At 55.4% G+C, this 10,419-nt stretch overlaps 1 protein-coding gene across 3 annotated transcripts in view; it reads left to right on the forward strand.

The window, feature by feature from the left end:
- Nucleotides 1-5,620, forward strand: part of SLC6A13 (solute carrier family 6 (neurotransmitter transporter), member 13) — a 39,270-nt gene extending 33,650 nt beyond the window's left edge. For all 3 annotated transcript variants that reach the window (XM_011957127.1, XM_011957125.1, XM_011957126.1), the window contains 7 exons: nucleotides 443-567; nucleotides 1,674-1,786; nucleotides 2,111-2,248; nucleotides 3,003-3,105; nucleotides 3,605-3,705; nucleotides 4,694-4,864; nucleotides 5,171-5,620. In XM_011957127.1, the coding sequence (XP_011812517.1) occupies nucleotides 443-567; nucleotides 1,674-1,786; nucleotides 2,111-2,248; nucleotides 3,003-3,105; nucleotides 3,605-3,705; nucleotides 4,694-4,864; nucleotides 5,171-5,293 (874 nt within the window). In that variant the 3' untranslated portion in view covers nucleotides 5,294-5,620. The remainder of the gene's footprint in view (nucleotides 1-442; nucleotides 568-1,673; nucleotides 1,787-2,110; nucleotides 2,249-3,002; nucleotides 3,106-3,604; nucleotides 3,706-4,693; nucleotides 4,865-5,170) is intronic.
- The last annotated feature ends 4,799 nt before the right edge of the window (nucleotides 5,621-10,419 follow it).

The raw sequence follows: 10,419 nt of genomic DNA on the forward strand, positions 1-10,419 counted from the left end.
CTTGTGCATCTCAACATTGAATTTAGGTGACTCAGAGTTATTTCTTGTTTGGGATTACCATGTCTCTAGCCCTGGTTGGCATGCCAAATGGGATCATGGCCGAGTGGTAGCGTCCCATGAGGTATGGACCAGGATAGCAGAGAGGGGCGGCTGTGTGGCAGTTTGACACATCTGGATTCATGTTTTACTCCCCTGGAGCCTCATGCTTTTAGGACTACCTTGATTTATTCCATGCCTGGGCTGGTGGGGCCAAGGAGTGTCGGAGGAGAGCCCATGCTATGCGTGCTCCTCTGAATTCTGCCAGGTAGCCCTGCTCCGGCTTCCGTGAAGGGGCCAGGACAGTGTCCGTCAGGAGGGGCTGTGCTCCCAGACAGGAGGCAGGAGAGGTTGCAGCCCTGTTCTGATCCTGCCGTTCCACCCTCTCCTCACCCCTGCCCCACAGGGACTGCCTCGCCCTCTGCTTCCTCAACAGCGGCACCAGCTTTGTGGCCGGCTTTGCCATCTTCTCCATCCTGGGCTTCATGTCCCAGGAGCAGGGGGTGCCCATTTCTGAGGTGGCCGAGTCAGGTGAGTGTTTCTGGGGAGGCCCGGAGGCAGGGAGCCTGGCTCAGACCTCTGGCAGCCAGGGTCGAGAGTCATTTCTGCTGCGTCGCCTACACTCTGGGTGAGCTACGGCCACCATTCAGTGGATGCATTCTGGGATGGCTTGGGGGAGAACTGCGGCAGTAATTCCAGCTTTAAAGAGGAGGCATGCAGTGAACATTTTTCTTCCCATCCTTGGCTTCCAGTTCATTACCCTGGAGGCAGCCAGTGTTATCTATTTCGTGTTTATCCTTCCAGAAATAGTTTAGACATATATGAGAAAATATATATATACAGATGTATACATGTGATACATATTACTATTTCTATTTCTTGCCACCTTCTTAAAAATCCAAATGATAACACACTATATACACTGTTCTGTACCTTGTCTCATTTTGTTCATTTTAAAATGAATCTCAAGGGAAAGTGTCTATTAGCATATAGAGTTTCCCCCGTTTGTGAGTGGCTGCCTTTCCGCCATGCAGTGCTGTGGTCGCTGCTTTCAAATACCATCAAGGCTTCCAAATAACACCAGGCTCTGATCTGAATAAGCCGTAAAATGTTTCTCTTGCTCACCTACTTCTGCCCTGTAACAAGATGATTTTTTACCGTGGCATTCAGAAGCACGCCTGGGCCACACCAGATGCCAAGCCCTGGGCGGGGGAGGTCTGGGATTCTCATTGAGAGGGATAGTCTCTCTCTCTCTCTCTTTTTTTTTTTTTTTTAACTTTTTGAGAGGGAGTCTTGCTTTGTCACCTGGGCTGGAGTGCGGTGACCTGATCTTGGCTCACTGCGACCTCCGCTTCCCGGGCTGAAGTGATTCTCGTGCCTCAGTTTCCCGAGTAGCTGAGATTACAGGTGTGCGCCACCACGCCCGGCTAATTTTTGCAGTTTTAGTAGAGACAGGGTTTCACCATCTGGGCCAGGCTGGTCTCGAACTCCTGACCTCGTGATCCACCCATCCCAACCTCCCAAACTGCTGCCTCTAGCTCCTGGTGTTCCATGGTCCCACACTGGGAAGCCGTGGGTCACACACGGCCTGGAGCTGGCCCAGGCACTGGCCCGTGTTCCTCTGCTCCTCATCGTAGGCCCTGGCCTGGCTTTCATCGCTTACCCGCGGGCTGTGGTGATGCTGCCCTTCTCTCCGCTCTGGGCCTGCTGCTTCTTCTTCATGGTCGTTCTCCTGGGACTGGATAGTCAGGTATCAAGAGGCAGCCGCTCAGGGGCTGAGAGATGAGTAGGGGGTGTGTGCTGCGGAGGAGGAGCCGTGGGCATGTGGTTGGACTTTATGCCCCAAGGGCCCGTCAACTAGCTGGGGACTGGGTGAATGTCAGAAGTGGATGCCCTTTCGGGGACTCAGGGGAGCTTGGGGGTGAGTCCTGATCTCACCAGGCGAGGACAATAGTTCTGGGGACCTGAGAGAGTGAGGCTGGCAGGGCTGATCCTGGAAGCGAGAAGCCAGCGCTCATGGACAGGGCGTCTTGGGAGCTCTCCTTCCCTGCAATCCCTTTGCCCTCTCATCCAGTTTGTGTGTGTAGAAAGCCTGGTGACGGCGCTGGTGGACATGCACCCTTGCGTGTTCCGCAAGAAGAACCGGAGGGAAGTCCTCATCCTTGGAGTATCTGTCGTCTCCTTCCTTGTAGGGCTGGTCATGCTCACGGAGGTGAGGGCCTGGGAGGCGGGGGAAGACTGGGGAGGAGGAGCCGAGTGACAGCTGCTACCTGTCAGTGAGGCAGATACCCTGGCTTCGGGTCAGGGCAGGTCTTCTGGGCTTCCGGACACTAGGACTCCCTCTTTTCCCCATCCCAGGAACGACAAAGTAGGCAGGTCCCTCCTCTGGCCTTTGGGCATGGCCCACCCACCTCCAGGGATGGGTGAGGAGCCATTAGGCTGTCCAGTAAGTGAAGAGGTATGTGGAGCGTTGGATTGGGAGAAGCTGCCTCTCCAGCAAGATCTGGTGATTTCCCAGGCAGCTGAACCAAGTTCTGTGTACAAACTTCAAAGCGAGGAAGGGAGCCCTGGGGCTGGGTAACGTTCTGTGTGCCGTCTCAAGGGAGAAGGAGGGAGACGGAGCTTGTCAGCTTGACAAGATCAATGACAGCCCTTATCCTGATCCTTCCCCCAGAGAGTACACTCTGTGTCTTGGGCTTCGGGGCCAGTCCCTAAGTGTTCTCAGACATAATCTAGCAATCGCTGTCTTATTTCATCTATCTTCTGTCTCAAAACAATAATGAAAATAATTAGCGTCTCATATCTGCCTCGTGCTTTACACCTTACAAATGACTTTTATGATCCGTCTCCTGTGATCCTCACCAGCTCTGCTCTGTGCCTCCGCCGTGTGACGCTCAAGGGCGTAGGGGGAATCTGTCAGTTTCCACTGGATGAAGTTCTTTTTACAGCACTCTCCTCCCGTGCAGGGCGGGATGTACGTGTTCCAGCTCTTCGACTACTATGCAGCCAGTGGCATGTGTCTCCTGTTCGTGGCCATCTTTGAGTCCCTCTGTGTGGCTTGGGTTTACGGTGAGTGACTCCTCCCCTAGGTCCCCGCATCCTCCCCTTGTCTAAGGATCCCGGGGCACTTAGACACGAAACAGACATCCACTGCTCACACTTACCTTTTCCTGAGGACGCCTCCCTACCCAACCTCAAAAATCGGGCAAATCCTAAATTGCTGCCTTTGGAAGGCCCCCCAGAAGCTGCCTTGCCCACAGTCTGGTTAGAGCTGTACCTAGACCGCCTCAGGTGGGCCCGTATCCCGCCCTGTCCAAATGTTTTCAGCTTTTGACAACCTCGACAGTCAGGAAGTGACTGCCCGTCCCCAGGCCAAGGCCTGCTTGCCGCTGTTTATGCCTGTGAGAGCCAGGGAAGAGCTTTCTCCCAGCAACGAGTTGAACAGACAGCTGTGATGCCGTCTCTTAACGGGTGCCCGCCCGTTCGGGTCTGTTTGTGGCCCCCTCCTGATGTTCTGGGTGCCGAAGAAGGACTCCCTCCCGCTTCCTCCTTCTTTTCTCCGCGGTAGGAGCCGGGCGTTTCTACGACAACATCGAAGACATGATTGGGTACAGGCCGTGGCCTCTTATCAAATATTGTTGGCTGTTCCTCACGCCAGCTGTGTGCACAGTAAGCTCATTTCAGGGATACAGTCAGATGAAGGGAGGGAGAGACGGTGGCTAGCAAGGGTAGAGAAGCCATTAGCCCTGCCAGGGACTTCTCCCTAGGAACTAAAAATCATCTTAGGCTTTCACTCATCCTGCTTGTGGATTCTAGAAAACTACAGCAAGACAGATTCTTCCTTTCCATGTCACAGAAGGACAAACTGAGGTCCAGAGCTGTCAGACGGTTTGACCAACACCACAGTGTGAGTCTAACGTCACAGGCCAGGACTGAACCCGGGTGCACTGGACGGCTCATAATATTCTAATCACCACAGCAATGGTAAAAGTGGCCGGGACAGAGCACTGACTGGGTGCTAAGGCCCAAGGTGCTTTAACACATATTCACTCATTTCATCTTCACAAGAGCCCCATAAAGGAAGTGCTGCTGTTGCACTGGTGTTACAGACGAAACTGAGGTTGAAGAGGTTGTTAAGCCACTGGCCCGAGCTAGAAAGTTGCAGAGAACTGGGATTCAACCCCACGCAACCTGGCTCCAGAGTGTGGGCCTGAGAGCACAACAGGCCACTGCCTTTGGCTGTATCACTTTGTGTCAGCCATTCCCAAGCCCCCACTGTGTGCAGGATAAAACTGAGGGGCAGAGGGAGAACGAGGCATGGCCTCTACCCTCGAGGTACTCATACCCCAAACTCGCGGTGCAGGAGGGGAGGGAAATACCTCACAGCACGCCGTGGGCACACGATCACGTCCTAACTGGGAGTCAGCTGCACGTAGAGGTGCCCAGGGGCACAGGGGCCCTGGGTGACAGAGTCCACTGCTGGAGGGTGTGGGTTTCGGGCAGAGTGTGGATGGAGAAGATTGGAGGCTGATTGGCCCAGAAGAGCCTAGAGGGAATCCAGGCTTGGAGGGTGATTTCTTCCAGGCTGCTGGGGGTGGGGGAGCTGAGGGCACAGGGCCCCGCCCCTCAACCCCTTTCTCTTCTGTTCCCCCCCCAGGCCACCTTCCTCTTCTCCCTGATCAAGTACACTCCGCTGACCTACAACAAGAAATACACGTACCCGTGGTGGGGCGATGCCCTGGGCTGGCTCCTGGCTCTCTCCTCCATGGTCTGCATTCCTGCCTGGAGCCTCTACAGACTTGGCACCCTCAAGGGCCCCTTCAGAGAGGTAGGGCCTTTGTGGGCAAGAAGCAGCCTGAGGGGCTGGGAGGCTTCGCAGGTGCTAACAGGCGGATGGCCAGCCAGGGTGCACACAGTTGTATGGAGGGGCCCGTGGGCCTAGCCTGGGTGTCAGGGAGCGATAGAGGGGCTGCTGAGAAGTCTCAGGAAGAGACAGGGTGACTCCCAGACAGGAGCTGTGATGACAGGAGGGCAGGTTTCTGTGTGGGGAGGCAGGCGGATGTTGGTGATGAGGGAAGCTGGCAGACCTGCCCCCACTCTGCCCCCCTGACAGCCACCTCCGCGTTCCCTGCAGAGAATCCGTCAGCTCATGTGCCCAGCCGAGGACCTGCCCCAGCGGAACCCAGCAGGACCCTCGGCTCCTGCCACCCCCAGGACCTCGCTCCTCAGGCTCACAGAGCTAGAGTCTCACTGTTAGGGGGCAGGCCCTGGGATGGTGCCTGTGAGCCTGGCCATGGGGATGGCCGCAGAGGGGACAGGGCAGAAGCAGCTGCATGTGCTTCCCTGCCCCCCACCTGGAGTGGATAAGACAAAAGGGGTGTTTTGGAATCCACTGCTGAGCTGGACGCCTCCCACTCCAACTTTTCAGCTCGGGAGTTGCTGAACAAATGTGCAAGGCCAGTGCCAAGAGTGCCCCTCTGAGACCCTTGGGAAGCTGGGTGGGGGCTGGTGGGTGGGGCGAGACTGTTGCTGGCTTCGGGCCCTCTCACCCTTCATTCCATTAAATCCACATTCTTCCCGCTGACTGCTAGTGGTTCTGTCTGATTTCTGCCCCTCTGCCTGGCTGCCTTGCCCCTCCCCATCCTGGCCTCCCCCACTGAGTTCTTCCTGGGGCCCCCTCAGCACGGTGATGGGGGGCTGGTGGTGGGGCCAGGCTGAGGGCCTCCATCCTCAGGCATCTGGACCAGAGGAGGCTGCCCCGCCTCTCTCCACGCGTCCTCAGCTTCCTTCCTCCTCCTTTGCGCTGTGGAATAAGAAAGGAAATTGAGGGACACATGAAGCAGACCCGAGTCCTAGCCAAAGGGAAGGCGAAGGCTGGTGGCAGCTTCCTCCTCCCCACTTTCCCTGCTGCGCCCTCGCCTACCCCCAGCGGCCAAAACTGTGCCTGTGTGCCCACCGAGGCCGGGCGCGGGGGGACGTGGGAGAGGGCTGGCTGTGACCATGCCCAATGCAGCAGGTTCGGGAGCCTTGGCAGAGGAGGGCACTGCCCGGCTCATCCAGCAGAGGGATGTCACTTTCTTGGGACCGCCTCGCTCTTCTGAGGATTGGAGACACCGGATGCCGGGGCACCGCCAGATGTGGCCACGAGGGGGTGGTACTGCCGTGGCCACAGCTCTACTGTCAGGGCCTGAGCTGCAGGGAGGAGCTCTTTCGGGTGAGGCTGCAAAGAGGATCCAGGTGGAAGGAAGTCTACCCCGGCTCGGGGTTAGTGGGCATGGCGCAGGGGGTGCCCAGAGGGTGCCATAGGTGTGTCTGCAGCCTTACTTCTGGATATGGGCATGGAGCCGGGGCCCACATATTTCTGGCTGTTGCTTTTTTTTTTTTTCTTTTTGAGACGGAGTCTCGCTGTGTTGCCCAGGCTGGAGTGCAGTGGCGCGATCTCTGCTCACCACAAGCTCCGCCGCCTCCCGGGTTCACGCCGTTCTCCTGCCTCAGCCTCCCTAGAAGCTGGGACTACAGGCGCCGCCACCACGCCCGGCTAATTTTTTTGTATTTTCAGTAGAGACGGGGTTTCACTGGGTTCGCCAGGATGGTCTCGATCTCCCGACCTCGTGATCCGCCCGCCTCGGCCTCCCAAAGTGCCGGGATTACAGGCCTGAGACACCACGTCCGGCCACTGGCTGTTGCTTTGTGTGTGGTTTTGGAAGTGGCTGCACACACGGCTACATCTCTCCCTGCCTACGCGCGGGCTTGGGGGTCTGCCCTCGTGTCCACCTTTCTCCAGATGGGTCTTCTGCTGCTGTCCTTGGTGTGTCCCGTGATTCTTAGATCTGCAGTCTGAGGGGGCACAGGCTTCTCCGGGTGATCTCAATTCTTCACATGTCCATTAGTGGACAAAAATGCACTGAAATATTTGCTAGTCTTCAATTTTTGACTTTTTGTCGTTGGAAGAGTTGGTGAAGATTAATGACAGCTGTCCTACTGTATGTCAGCCTTGGCTGCCCTTTCCTGGAGAATGACTGCTCGGGCATTCCCCAAGGGTGCTGGGCTCAATCTCAGTCTCACCGGGAGAGAAATACATCTGCTGGAGAGGCAGGCCGGAACTCGAGATGCTGCAAGACCCGCAGCTCCATCCATTGGACACTATTGACAGAACACCTCCCGTGTGGTGCGGTGCTGGGCTCATGGTGCGGTGCTGGGCTCGAGGTGCGGTGCTGGGCTCGAGGTGCGGTGCTGGGCTCAAGGTGCGGTGCTGGGCTCATGGTGCTGTGCTGGGTTCGTGACACGCCAGGAGCAAAAACAGACACAATTTCTTAAACAATGAGTGACAGATACCATGACAGAAAAGAGCAGAGCTGTGGGAAAGAATAACTGGGGTGGGGCAGGACCTCGTGGTGCAGGTTGGGTTCTAAGGGTGTAATACCTGTCTGTATCCATCCATCTGACCAAAGTTGCCAGAACTGCCAGCCTCAGTGGGAATGTGAGACTCAGATGTGATCTGAGTCGCATCTAGGAGCGTCCTGATGGTAGAACATGGTGTGAGAGTCACCTGTTGGCGTGAGAATCAGGAGGTGTGGTTCCAGAACTTGCTGGGTGTCTTTGTGCAGTCACTTGGAATTCAGGTTCTTTGCTTTGCAGTTGCAGATAATGCCAGGCGCTCCTTCTCCAAGCAGGCTTGTTGTAGGGCTCAAAGGAGGTAATGGGTGTGAGGGTCCTTTCAGTCACTTGGTGACACACGGTGTGAGGTCATCGAACTCGAGGGAGGTGGCTGAGGAGATGAGGCTCTAACCGCGGCTGGGGCTGGCAGGCAGTGATGTGAGAATGCTGCTGGCTTGGGTCAGGGGTCAGGGTTGAGGGAAGGAAGCAGGAGTATCTTGGCCTTAGGCAGTAGGGCTGAAGAGATGGGAGTACGGGGGGGTGGGGGTGTACGCAGCCGAGTCAGTGACACCTGCTTCCCCAGCCTGGAAGGGGGGGGTCCCATATCTTTGAGTTCACAGAGAAGAAGACTCAAAAGGAAGGGAGCCCTCTCCTGTCTGGAGGCCACACCTGTTAGAGAAGAAAGGCAAGCAGTGAGAGCCCGGGGCACGTTGAACAGGGAGAGCAGAAGCAGAGGTAGCAGGAGAGTGACAGACTATGCCCAGGGCTGTGGGGAAGCAGCTTGTTAGACACTGAGCCCACCAGGCTGCGTGGGGCCTCAGACCTTGCCCACACAGACACCCAGGTCTCAGATCCATACACAGCCATGCCGGCACCAGCCCCTCCTCATCCTCAGAGACATGTGCACATGTGCACCAACTCAGAGACGCCACAGCCAGCTGAGCGTACTCCTTTAGAGGGGCTTGCAGGCCTGGCTTGGATCCTGGCCCTTTTACTTACTAACTGTGTGACCTTGGGCAAGTTTAACCTCTCTGATCCTTAGTCTGCTCTTCCGTAAAACAGGAATACTACTACTCACATCAGTGTTGTTCGAGTCCAACAGATGCTCTAGGGACAGCTGCCCTGGGGAGCATTCAGGCAAAGCCACCCTATTTCCCATAGCTCCAGCCCCACCACTCCGGGCTGCCAGCATCACGGAAAAGCTCAGGAAGAGTTTAGAGATATCCTTGCTGTGCCCAATCTCAGACTAGGTTGCACTGGAGGGAGAGGTAGTCCTAAAATAATTCTGCCTTCTGTGGCCTGACAGTGCTACTCCGCACAGCAGCATCGTCCAGGATAAGCAGGACCTGAGTGATCTAAGCCCTCTGATTCTGGAACTCCAAGATTCTGATGTCCTCCCAGAAAAGGGAAAACGGTAATCATTTTTCCCCCTTCAAGTTCCATCCATCCATCCATCCATCATCCATCCATCCGTCCGTCCGTCCGTCCATCCATCCATCCGTGCGTCCGTCCATCCATCCGTCCGTCCGTCCATCCATCCATCCGTCCGTCCATCCATCCATCCATCTGTCCGTCCATCCGTCCATCTGTGCGTCCATCTGTCCATCCGTCCGTCCTTCCGTCCGTCCATCCATCCATCCGTCCTCCATCCAGTAAACACTGAGTGCCTATTCTGAGGCAGAATTGTATTACATGTGAGAGGCAGAAATAAAGAATTATGAAATGAGACCCCTGCCCTATCGATATCCATGGTCAGGGGAACAGTATGCTACAGTGGAACAAGCATAGATTTTTGGAGCCAAGAGGCCCAGGTTCAAATCCCAGCACCATCACTCACCTGTGTGTGGCCTTAGGGCAAATCACTTAGCTTCTATTTATTCACCCCAATTTCCTGTCTGTAAAATGGGGCCGATGATTTTTACATTTCAAAGTTCTTAAGGGGATGAAATGAAGTAACATGTAAAACCCCTCGTCTGAGTTAGATGCTCAGGAATAAGTCCTATTCCAGGCCCTCTGAAAGTATGCATGGGGTTAGAAGATGAGGGTGGTGAGAACATTCTGTGGTGGCCAGTGGTTCCTACTGCAGCAAAGGTAATAGATTCATTTAGCTACACGTCATCTTCACTCTGCACACTCCTCAGTGTGGAAGCAGCCCAGTCTCAGCTAGGCTTGCCAGGATGCCTATCTTTTGCAAAGATGAGAGTCTCTGGCCTCCAGAAGTTTACTAACTGGTCTGAATACTAAGTGGGTGTTGGAGACTAGGAGAACTTGAGTAAGGAAGGACTCAACATTAAGATGGTGGGACCAAGGCCAGAGGTAGTCAGATAAAAACAGGGAGGGACTAGGTAGCTCTTTTGGGGGCAAGTCAAACTGCACTCCCTGGGCCAGGCCAACCAGGCAGCTGTTCTCTGACAAGGTGAAGGAGAGGGGACAGGACTGCTGGGCTGTTGCTGTTCATCCTCGCAGAAAGCATGTCACACCGTAGGAGCTAAATACAATTTTTGAGGGAACCAACAGGGAAACTCACGCTCGTGGCTTGCTGGATCCTCTCCCCTCTTTCTCCTTTTTGTGGAGAGGCTCGTGTTTTGTTCTGGAGTAGCTACAGCTAGGTGATCGCACGGACTTTGATGTCCCCTCTGCAATAGCTCTATGGTCAATCCATGATAGACCTGACATGCAGGGACAGGCCACACCTGAGCACCGGGGTGGCTCAAGTATGGATTCTTGCTGGGCCACGTCCTGCTGTGCCACAGCTGATCCCCAGCCCGGCTTCTGGTTTCGTCGAGGCAATGGGTCTGAGGGCTGAGACCTGCTCTGCCTTCCTCATCGTGTGAAACCCCACAGGAGATGCTGAGAGGGGACCGAGAGGCACATACTGGGGGTGCTTGATGGAAAACTACAGACTGAGATTCTCACTTCACACCCCACCCCTGCTGGGAAGTTCTGAAGTACAAAGAGGAAGCACATGCAAAAGGAATTTTCCCTTTCTCCCCACAACTTCCTCTC

Source organism: Colobus angolensis, unplaced genomic scaffold, assembly GCF_000951035.1.
Source record: "Colobus angolensis palliatus isolate OR3802 unplaced genomic scaffold, Cang.pa_1.0 Scaffold437, whole genome shotgun sequence".
NCBI classification, from domain to species: domain Eukaryota; kingdom Metazoa; phylum Chordata; class Mammalia; order Primates; family Cercopithecidae; genus Colobus; species Colobus angolensis.